The sequence below is a fragment of the Polypterus senegalus genome, chromosome 2 (genome assembly GCF_016835505.1).
Source record: "Polypterus senegalus isolate Bchr_013 chromosome 2, ASM1683550v1, whole genome shotgun sequence".
In the NCBI taxonomy this organism is placed as follows: domain Eukaryota; kingdom Metazoa; phylum Chordata; class Cladistia; order Polypteriformes; family Polypteridae; genus Polypterus; species Polypterus senegalus.
The window spans coordinates 135,082,141-135,097,898 of NC_053155.1; the positions used below are offsets into that span (position 1 = coordinate 135,082,141).

The 15,758-nt window shown below is 36.1% G+C and overlaps 1 protein-coding gene across 4 annotated transcripts in view; it reads left to right on the forward strand.

Annotated features, from left to right (window-relative positions):
- Nucleotides 1-15,758, forward strand: part of tpp2 (tripeptidyl peptidase 2) — a 106,825-nt gene that overhangs the window by 51,042 nt on the left and 40,025 nt on the right. For all 4 annotated transcript variants that reach the window (XM_039744670.1, XM_039744672.1, XM_039744671.1 and 1 more), the window contains exons 13-19: nucleotides 468-639; nucleotides 2,466-2,623; nucleotides 3,618-3,694; nucleotides 3,840-3,946; nucleotides 9,827-9,981; nucleotides 10,512-10,628; nucleotides 11,908-12,008. In XM_039744670.1, coding sequence (XP_039600604.1) covers nucleotides 468-639; nucleotides 2,466-2,623; nucleotides 3,618-3,694; nucleotides 3,840-3,946; nucleotides 9,827-9,981; nucleotides 10,512-10,628; nucleotides 11,908-12,008 — 887 coding nt within the window. The remainder of the gene's footprint in view (nucleotides 1-467; nucleotides 640-2,465; nucleotides 2,624-3,617; nucleotides 3,695-3,839; nucleotides 3,947-9,826; nucleotides 9,982-10,511; nucleotides 10,629-11,907; nucleotides 12,009-15,758) is intronic.

A 15,758-nucleotide genomic window follows, 5' to 3' on the forward strand; every position in this document is an offset into this window, starting at 1 on the left:
TAGGTTACAAGATGGATAGATATACACCATAAGCTGCTCAATCACAATCCTAAGATTTGGCATGTAAGCAATATAGTATTTACAGTAAATCGAGATATTTATCTGAAATTAATTTCAAGCCTTATTCAAATGAAATTTGCTGGTGTGTAAAAATGTACAGTACACTTTATAAGATTACACAAAGGTCAAAAAGATAGGAGATGCCATATTTGTGTTCGTTTAAATAATGTTATATGCAGTATAATTAACACTACCAGATGCCCTTTGATGATTTTAGAAGTATAGGTGTGTTGTAATAATAAAGGAAAAAAATGGCTCTTCTGTTGCCAAGACTAACCTCACTTTTTAGGTTGACAACTATATACAATTCATTCTTTTAATGAAAGCAAAGCATAGTTCTATGCAATTTTCATTTGCCAGAAAAGTGAAGTGGGTCTTGATCAAAAACATTACATTTCCTTTTACAGGTTGACAAGGCCTATGACTACCTCATGCAGCATGCATCTTTAGCAATTACCAATCTGGGTTTTACAATTACTGTTGGAAACCAACGTGGAATCTACCTCAGGGAACCAGCACACCTTACTGCACCTTCTGATCACGGAGTTGGAATTGAACCTGTTTTTCCAGAAAATTCAGGTATGCTACTCCTTTATTCAGATCATAATTTAGGTTTGTAGCTAATTGAAACACATTTTGGAATACCTTGATGATGCATTAAGAAAGCAAATGCACAGGTTAGTCATGGAATATTTAAATTGGGAAATAAATGTGTAAGGAGCTTAGCAAATGTGTCATAATGTATTAGACAGTAATGTTAATGCATATAAACAAAAACAGAAATTTAATAAAGCAAAGAAAAAAGCAAGATGAGTAATTAACAATGTTGTCATAAATAGAAACATAAGGATCTAAGACATATGCACAATTATAAAATAAATTGAATATACAAGAAAATGTAGGTAAGATAAAGTGCCTATGTATGAGGCTGCCACAAACAGTAGAAAAGCAAACATTTCTCTGAGGATATCTAATTTGAAATCAAAACCTACAAGCAGTATAGTCATGAGATTTTTCTTGTGCTACGGATTCCTGTGCGTTTTTAAAGCAAAAAACTCGGAATTAGCATAAGCCACCCTTATTCAGGGCATTCTTTAGAAATCTAATGATTTACTTCATGAGGTAGAAATACATAATAAATGAGTAGTTTTGTCAGACACTTGAATGTCTAAATATGTTTAATTGTAATAGAAATTTGTAATTTTTCACCTTCTATAAAAGGTCCCCATAGAGGGCTAGTAAGCAATCAAAAACAACATTTTTGTTATATAACCTTCTGGGAGTGATGCTTATGGGGTTATGATGACTGGTGAAGAATTATATGTCAAAAATATTTTAATATTTGTGGTCAGTGACTTCAAAATAGCATAAAGTTATAGTCCACATGTCTAGATGACTGAAGTTTATTTGGACCCTTGTATCCCATTAGGGGTTCAACCCCTACAGTCCATTGATTTGGCATGCACAACTTCAAGTACTTATGATTATCTTTGCTAAAAACATCAGTTAGGTTTACTCTTATCATAAGGGCTTTTGCACAAACCATTGTGAAAAATAGCATCAAAATGAGGGGTTTCATGTCTAGTGGGGCAAAAATAGAGGGGAACGCCAAATGTCTGCATAACTAGACATCAAGAGGAGTTAAATAGTACATCATATGTAGGGGTTTGTCCTCTAACCAGTGAGTCAGGAAGTGCAGGACAAAAAAACTGAAAGGATTTCAAAGTGTTCATAAGTGATTGTACATTACTTGAAAAATTCCCCAAGAATTGCACAGCAATTGGGTGTTCCATTTTAAAACATTGCAACATTGGTAAAAATACACATTATATCTCAGAAAATGTAATGCAAGAGTTACTTAATATTTTCGCATCAGAAATTAGATATATAATAACAAAAATATACATTCTGAAGATCCTTTCACACATGACCAAACTACAGGTGTCTTGCTTTTAATACTGATGATTGTTTATAAAAAGTTGTTAAATTGTTCAAGCATAAAACAAGTGAACTTCTTGTCATCTGTTATTGAGTAAACCACTCACTGGCATTGATTATGCCCAAGCAGCTACTGAAGTACTTCATTTAGTGAAATGTAATGAAATGACATCTTAAGGCAACCTTTTTCTTCTTTCAAAATGTGTCCATCAGGACAGCTTGTTTGACTATGATTAACAAGTGACACACTAATAAACAAAAAGTGTCACGCTGCTATCTATCTGCTACAAAAGTACATTATAATAATGATTATTATAGAATTACTGCAGCAGTGTGTAATTGATCATGTTATGTTATTCAGTTAATTAGTGGTTACCATTTTAAAAGAAAAAACTGCATACATGTCCTTATTAATGAAAGACAATTTCTTATTATACTACTTTTTCAATGTGTTCTTTTTCTCACAGATAATTCAGAAAGAATATCCCTCCAATTACATTTAGTGTTAACATGCAATGCTTCATGGGTCCAGTGTCCTACACACATGGAGCTGATGAATCAGTGTAGACATATGAACATACGTGTGGACCCTCTAGGACTCAGGGAAGGGATACATTATACTGAGGTACAGTATGTTTTAAAACAATACTTTGTGTTTGTTAACCTTTAATCATTTTTATTATGCCCTAAGACAATATAAAGGAAAACTTACTGGTGGAGCTCTTTTAACATCAGTGTCATGAAGGAATGGGACTAATGCTTTTCCCTTGTTCATAAGTAAACATTATCCCTTTTTGTCTGGAATGTTCTTCCACCATTACCAGTATTATTCCCTCTATTGCAGAGCAGATTAGATTTACACCCTTGACTGCTGTTCTTCTTGTTGTGTATTAATTTTCACATTATATGCCAAAATGACAAATATCATACAACAGACTTTGAACTTGCTTTTATATTTTATAAATGTGTTAAAATTCTTACTTGTGAGTACTTCAATAAACTAGGAATTACAAGCAAAAATTATAAAATGCAGCACAAATATGTAATACATGAATGGTGATTTATAAAAGTAAAGTTGCAAATATTTTGGTTAATGAGGTTTCTTTTGCAAGTGCATGCTATTCCAGTCATGCTGTACATCCTACATGCACAATCCCCATTTCAGTGTTTAAAAGCAAGTAGTGTACAGTGACAGGATAACATCAAATGCTGTATATGATATGAACAAAAATGGTACTTTTTCAGCAAAAGACAAGTAAGCCCTCATACTTCTGAATTAACTAGTTAAATATTTGTCTTCTTCATTAACAAGGCTAAATTAAATAAAAACAGTAAGTAAAAAGGGAAAGACTGTAATTTTTGAAAGACTAAGGCATTTCAGATATTCCAGTTATATGAATTGTTATCCTAATGAAACAAAATGTGAAAATATTTGTGTTATCGAGAGAATGACTGTACCATATTTATGGTTAGTAGTCTTTTACCTGGTTTCACTTGTTCCACAAAAATTGTGTAAAATTTAATTTGAATGTATGGAAAAAAAAGTCCTTTAGAAAAGAAGTGTTTTCATAATATTGATTTTAAACAATTAATGCTTTTTGTGAATTTCTCTCTCTTAGGTATGTGGTTATGATACTACAGCACCAAATGCAGGTCCTTTGTTTAAAGTTCCTGTAACAGTTATAATACCTACAAAGTAAGTTAGTAATTCTACTCTGTGTTTTTTTTTAACTGTTTTTGGATTTGAATCTGTCTGGAAATATTCTGTTTTCTTCATTCAACTCTTAGCTTGTATGTAGTATTTATGTGTATTTAAACCTTTACTCTTTTTTTATTTATAGGGTAAATGAAATCACTGCTTACGACATACCTTTCAAGGATATGTATTTTAAGCCTGGACAAATCAGACGTCACTTTATTAAAGTTCCTCAGGGAGCTACATGGGCAGGTAAGAATATAAAAATTGTATAAATTGTGATATATATAAAATTGTGGTGCAGGGCGTAGCATTACTGACTCACAGTAAGTAGACCAGGGTTCATGTTGCAGGTTCTTCCTGTTTGGAAGTTTGCATTTTCTCCCCATGTCCACTTAGGTTTCCTCTGGAGTTCTGGGTTCCTCCCACAGTCCAAAGACATGCAGGTTAGGTGGATTGACAAAACTTAATTGTCCCTAGTGTGTGTGTGTGTGTGTGTGTTTGTTTATGGTGTGTGTGCATGTCTGTGAGTGTGTACGCAGTGTGATGGACTGGCACCCTGTCCAGGGGTTGTTCCTGCCTTGTGCCCTGTGCTTACAAGAACAGGCTTCAGCCTCCAGCAACACTGCTCAGGATTAAGCAGGCTTAGAAAATGCTATGGTGAAGTATTAAATTGTAATAGTAAATTTATTTAAGGTTCAGATTAAAAGAGCATTGTCTTTTTTCTCATTTTCACCTCTAAATTGTAAGAACAATTGAACATATATTAAAGAATACAATGCTTAGGTAAAATTAACACAAATAATGTTTCAACACTATTCACAATCCACAACCTCTCTGGAAATTTTTAAAATTACTTAATCCATTATGTAGTTGCCACTCAATGATACTGAAATATTTAGAGGGTTAATAGTAACCTTGGATACCTCCTTAAGGACAACACTAATAACTTTTTCTAAATTCTAAACAAGCTTTGTACAGTTCCTCTAGTGAATTTTTTTTTCTAATTTTAAATCGAATAGGGAATCCATTTGTCCATTTCTTATGGTATACAATATAGCCTAAAAAATCTGAACTTTTTTTTTTTTTTGGTGGAATATTATCCTATTCGATAATATTTGGAACATTGCTATAAGGGAATTAGGTGTACTGTACTTATTTCAACACTTTTTAATAGGTAGAGAGAGATTTTTTTCCCCTATTATTTTCCAAAACTAAATTTGTAATACCGGTGTTTCTGGTCGGTCTTATTATTCTGTCGGTGAGTTAAGGGGTAGATAGTGTAACAAAGGCACCATATAGGCGCCGGACCCGACACAGATGGACACGGAGACACGTATAAAAAGTACAAAGACATTTATTTTTCTTCACCCGTGGGCGCACGTCTTCCCTGTGACCCACAGGCAATACACAGTCCCACAAAACACCAATCCAACACGTAGCAACACCACCTTCCTTCCTTTACCACCACTCCTTCTCAAGCTTTGTCTCCTTCCTACCAACTCTGGCTCTCTGAGTGGTGGTGGCTGGCCCTTTTTACAACCCATCTGGAAGTGTTCCAGGTGCTTGACCACCTAGTCCTAATTGCACCTCCGGGTGGGGCTGAAGATTTGTCCAGCCAGGCTGCTGAGTCCATGCAGCTCCCCCTAGCGGCCATCTGAGCCCCCAACCAGGCTGTGGAGGACTCCATCTCCCATGGAGCCCTGCGGGTGGTTGGGGAATCACCGTCAGCCATGGAGGCTGTCACCAAGCATCCCGGGGGAGGTACTGGAGTGCCCATGGTGTCTCCCCCGGAACATAAGCAGCAGGGTCATCCCTGCCGGGCATGGGACCCGGCTGTCCTTCACAATAGATAGATACTTTTGTTAATCCCAAGGGGAAATTCACATACTCCAGCAGCAGCATACTATAAAATATTAAAGAGTGATAAAAATGCAGGTAAACAGACAATAACTTTATATAGTGTGAACATTTACCCCCCAGGTAGAATTGAAGAGTCGCATAGTGTGGAGGAGGAACGATCTCCTCAGTCTGTCAGTGGAGCAGGACAGTGACAGCAGTCTGTCGCTGAAGCTGCTCCTCAGTCTGGAGATGATACTGTTCAGTGGATTCTCCATGATTGACAGGAGCCTGCTCAGCGCCCATCGCTCTGCTACGGATGTGAAACTGTGCAGCTCCATGCCTACAATAGAGTCTGCCTTCCTCACCAGTTTGTCCAGGCCTGAGGTGTCCTTTATGCTGCCTTCCCAGCACACCACCACATAGAAGAGGGCACTTGCCACAGCCGTCTGATAGAACATCTGCAGCATCTTATTGCAGATGTTGAAGGATGCCAGTCTTCTAAGGAAGTATAGTCGGCTCTATCTTCTCTTGCACAGAGCATCAGTATTGGCAGTCCATCCAATTTATCATCCAGCTGCACTCCCAGGTTTTTATAGGTCTGTACCCTCTGCACACAGTCACCGCTGATAATCACGGGGTCCTGGAGGGGCCTGGGTCTCCTAAAATCCACCACCAGCTCCTTGGTTTTGCTGACGTTCAGGTGTAAGTGATTTGAGTCGCACCATTTAACAAAGTTCTTGATTAGGTTCCTATACACCTCCTCCTGTCCACTCCTGATGCAGCCCACGATAGCAGTGTCGACAGCGAACTTTTGTACGTGGCAGGACTCCGAGTTGTATTGGAAGTCCGATGTATATAGGCTGAACAGGACCGGAGATAGTACAGTCCCCTGCGGCGCTCCTGTGTTGCTGACCACAATGTCAGACCTGCAGTTCCCGAGACACACACACACATACTGAGGTCTGTCTGTAAGATAGTTCGTGATCCATGCCACCAGGTATGAATCTACTCCCATCTCTGTCAGCTTGTCCCTAAGGAGCAGAGGTTGGATGGTGTCGAAGGCACTAGAGGAGTCCAGAAACATAATTCTTACAGCATCTCTGCCTCTGTCCAAGTGGGAGAGGGATCGGTGTGGCATATAGATGATGGCACCCTCCACTTCCACCTTCTCCTGGTATGCGAACTGCAGAGGGTCGAGGGCATGGCAGACCTGTGGCCTTAGGTGGTGAAGCAGCAGCCGCTCCATGGTCTTCATCACATGTGACTTTAGGGCAACAGGCAGGAAGTCATTCAGCTCACTAGGACATGATACTTATGGGACTGGGGTGATGCAAGATGTTTTCCAAAGCCTCAAGACTCCCCTGTTCCAGGCTCAAGTTGAAGATGCACTGTAGAGGACTCCCCAGCTCCAGCGCACAGGCTTTCAGTAGTCGTGGCGATACTCCATTTGGACCCACTGCTTTCATGGCACGAAGTCTCCTCAGCTCTCTGCTTACCTGGGCTGCTGTAATTGTGGGTGGGGATGTCTTTCCTATGCTGGTATCCGCAGATGGATGGGAGGAGGGTGCAGTACTCCCAAGGTGAGAATGGGTTAGGGTGGTCAAACCTGTTAAAGAAGTTGTTCATTTGGTTTGCTGTCTCCACGTCTCTCTCGATGGTGGCACCCTGCTTCGAGCTGCAGCCAGTGATGATCTTCATCCCATCCCATATTTCCTTCATGCTGTTATTCTGTAACTTCTGCTCCAGCTTTCTCCTGTACTGCTCCTTCGCCACCCTGAGCTGGACTCGGAGTTCCTTCTGCATGCGCTTGAGCTCATGCTCATCACTGCCTTTAAAAGCCCTTTTCTTCTGGTTCAAAAGGCCCTTGATGTCACATGTAATCCATGGCTTATTTTTAGCATAGCAGCGTACTGTTCTTACTGGAACTACAATGTCCATACAGAAGTTGATGTAGTCAGTAGTGCAGTCAACAACCTCCTCAATGTTCTCACTATATGATCCCTACTGAATATCCCAGTCCGTAGTTCTAAAGCAGTCTCTCAGAGCCTGCTCTGCCTCAGTTATTAGTCCCTACAAAGGTGGTGTAATTAGCATATATTTTTTAAAACCCTGAGGCAGCCACTTTTGCAGATTACTTTCATTTTTCAAGAAATGTAGCCAACTTTTCTTTTAGAAGGAATGCTTCCTTTTAATAGCTACATTCACTGCTGAAGGGGTAGTTTCTTTCCTTTCTGTGGTGCTACCTTTAGGTAAGTTAGACTCCCATAACCTCTGCTGTCCCTTTTCTCTGGGACCAGAGAGTTGCTTTCCCATAGCTAACCTATTCCTTAAAATTTCAGATATTTTCCTAGAAAGAAGTCTGCTGAGGCTACAGAGCAATATAAGTGATGATAATAACATGATAAAAATTATACAAATGATTTGTTGAATAGTACAGTGTTTCATAGGGAATTAATTTTAAGTTAATTTCTGTGGTAAAGATGTTATTTTTCTTAGCAGAAACTAGTAAAAAAGACCCCATGTTAAAATTTTGAAAGACATATTGTTTACTTTAGTAATTTTGGTGAGCTGTTTTTCAGAGCTGTTGAGCACAGATCAGTGTGAAAGAAGTATACAGTATTAGTAAAATACCAAAATATAATTTGCATAACTCATTTTTCTCTCTTTCATATTTGCACACAGTTAAGGCCAAACACTTTGCTCTCTCCTGATGAAAATATAGGATGGGTTCTTTATTAAAAACATTACTGATTTCTGTAAACGAAAGAGTGTAAAAGTATTTAGTTGTTAGACTTGTACAAATTTTAGTAATAAGTGCTTTTTACAGCATGCAATGAATTTACATTTTATTGTACATTTAAAATACAGTCTATTTTGAATGTGGATAACTATTAACTGTACTACTCGAAATATGTGCTTGGACCAAAGATGCAGATGTAGCTACTTTCTGTGGTTATTTTGTAAAAGTTTTGATGGCTTGTTCTGACTTTAAGTTTATAAAGCTTATTTTGTTATTAAAATGGTTATTTTATACTTTTCTCTGAATTTTTGTACTACTTAGCACAGTAAAAGAGTATACTACTTAGAAATCAGTTAAGAAGTATAATATGGAATTAACAAACTAAATAAATTAACATCTATAAGGTTTTAAGTAACATATGTTTATAGAGTGCTGTTACTCAAAGTATTACAGTAATCTATTTTCTGTGTAAACACCTGCATGAATCTGACTCTGTTGCGTTTTAAGCAGGAGTTTTAATAGTGTAGTGGCATGAGAGTATATTAGCAAAAAAAGAACTTAACATTAGTATATGCCTTTTTGAAATTGTATTTAGGACATCCATAATTGTAAGTAACAAAGTGGAATTATACGAATACTGAAATGGACTTTTAACAATGAATCTGATACTTATCAACAGTATAATCAGTATAGCAATAAACTTTTTTTTAAAATCATATTTACATATTCTGCATTCATCTAACATCATCTGAAGTCCGTCAAAATTTTAAAAATAACCAAATAATATAAGTTAAATTGCAACTGTATTACTAACTTATGTGTGTCCCTTAATGATATGTAAAATTATAGGATAGTGGTTCTCAAAGAGTGGTGAGTCAATGCGTCAGTCATTTTTGTATGTGCAATGTGATATTTTAATCAGTCATATATAAAAGGGTACATTCATAACGAAATAATTATTAATTTATCATAGTTCCTTTCCTGTTCATCCTTCACACTCCTATTTGAACTTCCCTGTTATTAGTGTCAATGGGAAACATACACCAACCCCAAACCCACAAACGAACACTGATTTCACACCTCCCACACAACTCCTATTTGCTCTCAGTGAGCGCTTCATCTTTGGAGACAATAGGCTTTTTCAAGATTGCTAAATGAAAGTAAAGAAAAGCACTACAACATAAAACAATAATTGACACAAAACATGATTTCCTTGTACAGCAGATGAGTGTATAAGAAATAAAAGGTACAACACATGTTTCAACGTGATGCTTTAAGTTTATTTGATGATTTGAATTATTGCTGCCTCTAGTTTATTGTGATCTATAATCTGTTTTTTTTATTATGAAAATCATGTTTCCAATGTACAGTATTTTAATTTCATTTTTTGAATGCTTAGTTGAAACTTTTTCATTTAATATATCCCTGTCTAACACAAAGTAAAAACATCCAGGAGATTAAAAATTTAAAACACAGTAAGTTTTATTGATAGTAAAATTTTTAATACAAAGATAACATTTTTTTTTTTTTTTACACTTTTTTTCCCCCAGAGGTTACCTTAACTTCCAACTCAAGTGATGTGTCTTCAAAATTTGTTCTTCATGCAGTCCATCTTGTTAAACAGAAAGCTTATCGTGCTAATGAATTCTACAAGTTTTCTTCTCTTCTAGAAAAGGGTTCAGTTACAGAAGTGTTTCCTGTGCTTGTAAGTAAAGTTATTCAAGTTTGTTTTTATCATAGACCTTTTTGGTCCTGTAAAATCGTGATTGTGCCAGTGTTCATTGAGATATATAGACCATAGAAAGATGAAGTATGTTTTATTGGTATCTATGAGTGCAACTAATTCATGTATTTGTATATGTTCCAGACCTGGTTATGGCTGATGCATATTAATATACAGTACATTTATTTTTTTAGCTGAGTGTTTTATCCAAATTTTTTTCAGTATCACAGAGTTAATCATTTTCAAAAATTAATCCTCGTTTTGCTTTCCAGATCACATTTTTAAAATTTCCTTGCATAATTTATTAAAACAAAGATTATATGTTTTTTTTTTTTGTAATTGCTGTATTTAGAAATGGCCAAAAAATTATTTTTTTTTATGTTCAGAATTCGAAGAGATCTGACAATAACAAATGTAATTTCTTTCCAACAGCCTTCCCCAAAAACTAATTTTATTGTGAATGTTTTGATAGCAGTTTTCAGATGTTGAAGATTTCAAATTTATTTTTGCAGGAAGGAAGGACAGTTGAGTTTTGCATTGCTCGATGGTGGGCAAGTCTGGGTGATGTTACAATTGATTATGTAATAAGTTTCCATGGCTTGACCTGTTCTCCCTCACCTCTTCACATTGTGAGTATCTGCCTTGGTAGATGATTGATCAGAATACCACACTAAAATTGGTTTTATTTTTAAATCATTTGTAAAATACTCAAAATCTTAAAAAGTTTCTTGATACTGGTAGAATCCTGTTGTAATAAAATTCATTGGACCATAAAAATATTTAGTTATAATGGAAATTTTGTTGTAACAAAAATGGGGAAAATAGTGTGCTATCGTGACCGGGGTCGTCTGCAATTCACCATCTCTAACAGTAACGGTGCAAAGATAGCTCCATAACTTCTCTGCTGCATCTGGTAAACAGGAAACCAAGGGTAAAACAATTGGTTGTCCTCTGCAGGATCAGGCTTGTCATACAATCGTTTTAACATTTAACACTTGGCTTTGACCTGCTCTTCCTCACAGTCCTGGTCTGCCTCATTGGTAAATTCTGAGCCACTGGTGTTCTTCTAATTTGAAGATGGAAGCTAAAGCAGGACGTTTGGCCCGTGTCACGGCTTCTATCTTGTGTGCTTAAGTACTGAAGTAACAGTTCCTATTTTAAATGAAATCTTGAAACTGTACCTGTGTTCTCTAAGCAGTAATAAAGTTCCTGTATTTTAAAAAAAAAAAAATTTTAAGAAACACAAGTATGAAAACAGAATAAAAATGAGACGTTAGATGTAACTTTCTTTTCAGCATAAACTTATGTAATTTCTCACTTTTTTTGATCATTGCAAAAAAAAAATATTGAGAAGCATTATGAAATTCAAACAGTACAGTATCTGAACACAACTCAACTAACCGCACGGATGGTTAGTGGAGCACTGACTCACATTTGGCTATGCCAATATGATATTTTGCCTACACTCTCGCTGAGCCTCACTGAGACAAGACGGCAAATTGCGCAACAAACTGTCACTTTCTTTTTGTCTAACAAGAAAGACAGCCTGTTGTAGGGTCTCCGATCCTCTGCGAAAGTATAGGCATGGCATTGAGTATTTTTTGCATCTCATTATTATCTTTGAGGCCATTTTTGTTAGGAAAAACATTTGTTATACTGAAATTTACATTTCATTAAAACAAAATCTGTTAAATATGATGATGTTGCATGAACATCTTTCTGGGCCAACAAAAAGATTTCTGAAAATTTTTTGTTATTTCAGTATTGCTATAACAGGATTTGACCTGTATTCACTTTACAACTTTTTTAGTTGTCTGAATTCTTTTTGTTTTTTGCTTCTCATGATAAAGAAAGTAAATCTCTTAAAGACTCTTGGTTTTCTTGCTTTTTTTGTCATTTGTTCTTTAGCATGCTTCTGAAGGTGTTACTAGATTTGAAGTATTGTCTGCATTAAAATATGAAGACATTTCACCAAGTATAAACCTTAAAAATTGGGTGCAACCATTAAGGTAAAAGTCATTTATCTTGGCAAATTACATTGTGACACATCTTTTGAGTGCTGCATGCTTATGAGCAACATACAGACCACAAGAATAACCTGTGCAGACAACTGTAGACATGTTATGTACTAAAGTAAATGTTATTTCTAATCTTATTTTTGCAGGTAAATCTAATTTTATTTTTTTTTCATATCTTATAAGACATTTTATCATATTTCGGTCTGGTCAGGTGTAAAAACAACTTACTGTTTTTGAAAACACAATAGATTTTTCCTTATCTTAATTATTAAAATATATTTCTATCATTATGTGTCTAGCATGCTACTGACAGCCCGAGGATTTTCAGTTATTTTCTGAATATTTTTAACATATAACAAAAGAAAACTTAAATGAGCACTTAATGTTTTTACCTTCTTTTTATATACATTATATACTTTATTTTTTGTATTTGCATTTTTTGGAACTTGTATTTTTTGTAGTTTTATTTAAATTTAAAAAGATACTGACTTAATAAGAATGCTTTTATATCTGATTAAAACACAGTTCTTTGAGGAAAAGAGGCACTAGTTTTTAAGATACTGTAAAATAGTGTTAAATCTGTGGCTGTGAGAACAGTATTCAAAATCCAGTATAACGTTTCAAGAGCACTACATTCCTTTGCATTATTCAAAATGCAAGGTTTCCAATAGGACAGAGCAGTGTTTTTAAGTTTTAAGCAGCATTATGTTGTTCAGTTATGTAAGGCTGACTGATGCAAGAATTATAGGTTACTCTGCAGGGCTTCGTTGTTTTATGGTACACTATTTCTTGGTGTATGGGTTTCAGATGTTGATCCTGTTTTTCCATGAGGTTAACAGCTTGATTTCAATAATTTAGGTATACAAATTAATAAGCTTGAACTCCATCCATTCATTATCCAACCCACTATATCCTAACTACAGGGTCACGGGGGTCCGCTGGAGCCAATCCCCACCCAACACAGGGCGCAAGGCAGGAAACAAACCTCGGGCAGGGCGCCAGCCCACTGCAGAAGCTTGAACTCTATATACAGTATTTCAGGAAAAGTACAGCATACTGAATCTTTGTAGTTTATACATAAAAAATAACACTCCCAAATGACAAATTTCTTGTTAACAGTTTGTTTTAATAATCTTATATACATTGCATTACTACAACACTTGTGCTTGTATGTTTTAAAAAGGAACACAAGAAATAAAGGAGGTTTGAGTGCTTAGGTGGGTAAACCTCAATCAGTGTAGTGATTGTTTAAACAAATAAAGAAGAAAATGCTTCTGGATTTACTTTTTTAAAGGTTCTGTCTTCATAAAGAGAGTTTCTAGAATACACTAATCATGGAAAGACGTTAGAGTTGACAAATGGTAATGTTTTCAGTGTATACTAATATGAATAGATTTTACAGTAAAATGCAGATGGTCCTATGGCTATGAACAAGTTATCTGAACATTTATCTAACATTGTATGAAAGTTGGAACTTTCCATAAATAATGCATAATGCTTTATTACTTATTTTACGGAAAACTTTTTCAAAGTGACAATGAAGTTATATTACTATATGTAATTAAAATAAACTACAAGTATGCACAGCATGTCGACCTTACAGTATACTTAAACATCCTACAGGTACCTCTTTAGATTTAAAAAGCTATAATGATGGCATGAAAACCTCACCACTATCTGACGATTGATGTTTTTGAAGTGATGTGCTGCCTTTTCTGAGGGTTCACTGAGTGTCACTTTCCCTTCCTACAGCTAAACTCTCTGAGATAACACAGCTGGCACATGTACTTGAAACTTAGAAATTACAAGTAGTTGTTTCTAAAATTCTACTAACTGGCCAGCTGAATGGCTGTGCGCGCTGCTTAAGGACGCAATGATTAATAATGATGACTTACTGTGCAGTGCTCATACCCCAACCATGGTGATGGCCGCTATGTATTTATCTCCTTCAAAACTAACATAGTTCTCTTCAATGTGAGTAAAAAACTGCACTGGCTAGATGAAAACTGAATTCAATTGAAAAGAAAATTTTGTGGGTTTTATGTGCTATTTGTATCTGTGGAATTGCCCTAAATTGAGATTCCTATAACCTGAGACTTTCATGTATGTAACACACAATAATGCAAACAGATACTTGTACAAAAACATAAGATTTTCTTCATTGATAATTCTAATAGCTGAACATATTAAAATTGATTAAATAAACACATGGTCACAAAGTTGCGTAGATGGCTAAAAATGTGTGAAAAGCAAGCTGGTTGAAAAATTTAACATTTTTTCTCTGTAATGTTTTTTGGAATTAAAGTAAAAAAAATCGTCTAATTATTCCAGAATGATGATATAGCAACAGACATCAAAATGGGATGTGGTGTTTTCCAGTTAAAACAATAATTCTAAAAATATGTGAAATGACAGATGAGACATGCAGAAGTTCTCAGTCACATATGCTTTCACTAAATGGCAGCAGGCAGTGTCAGTACTGGTCAAATTAATGGTGTATTGTAGGTGTGCATTAACTCGGCACATTAGTCATACCTTCTCTACTAATAAAAATGGAGAAATTAGAAAGGGAACAAGTGTGCAATCAGGGACTAATCAGCTTCTTAAAAGTCTTTGCAAATAGTGCAGATAATGTCAATGTCGAATTTATTTACAGTGGTGTGAAAAACTATTTGCCCCCTTCCTGATTTCTTATTCTTTTGCATGTTTGTCACACAAAATGTTTCTGATCATCAAACACATTTAACCATTAGTCAAATATAACACAAGTAAACACAAAATGTAGTTTTTAAATGATGGTTTTTATTATTTAGGGAGAAAAAAAAATCCAAACCTACATGGCCCTGTGTGAAAAAGTAATTGCCCCCTTGGTAAACAATAACCTAACTGTGGTATATCACACCTGAGTTCAATTTCCGTAGCCACCCCCAGGCCTGATTACTGCCACACCTGTTTCAATCAAGAAATCACTTAAATAGGAGCTGCCTGACACACAGAAGTAGACCAAAAGCACCTCAAAAGCTAGACATCATGCCAAGATCCAAAGAAATTCAGAAACAAATGAGAACAGAAGTAATTGAGATCTATCAGTCTGGTAAAGGTTATAAAGCCATTTCTAAAGCTTTGGGACACCAGCGAACCACAGTGAGAGCCATTATCCACAAATGGCAAAAACATGGAACAGTGGTGAACCTTCCCAGGAGTGGCCGGCCGACCAAAATTAACCCATAGAGTGCAGAGACGACTCATCCGAGAGGTCACAAAAGACCCCAGGACAACGTCTAAAGAACTGCAGGCCTCACTTGCCTCAATTAAGGTCAGTGTTCACGACTCCACCATAAGAAAGAGACTGGGCAAAACGGCCTGCATGGCAGATTTCCAAGACACAAACCACTGTTAAGCAAAAAGAACATTAGGGCTCGTCTCAATTTTGCTAAGAAACATCTCAATGATTGCCAAGACTTTTGGGAAAATACCTTGTGGACTGATGAGACAAAAGTTGAACTTTTTGGAAGGCAAATGTCCCGTTACATCTGGCGTAAAAGGAACACAGCATTTCAGAAAAAGAACATCATATCAACAGTTAAATATGGTGGTGGTAGTGTGATGGTCTGGGGTTGTTTTGCTGCTTCAGGACCTGGAAGGCTTGCTGTGATAGATGGAACCATGAATTCTACTGTCTACCAAAAAATCCGGAAGGAGAATGTCCGGCCATCTGTTCGTCAACTCAGGCTGAAGCGA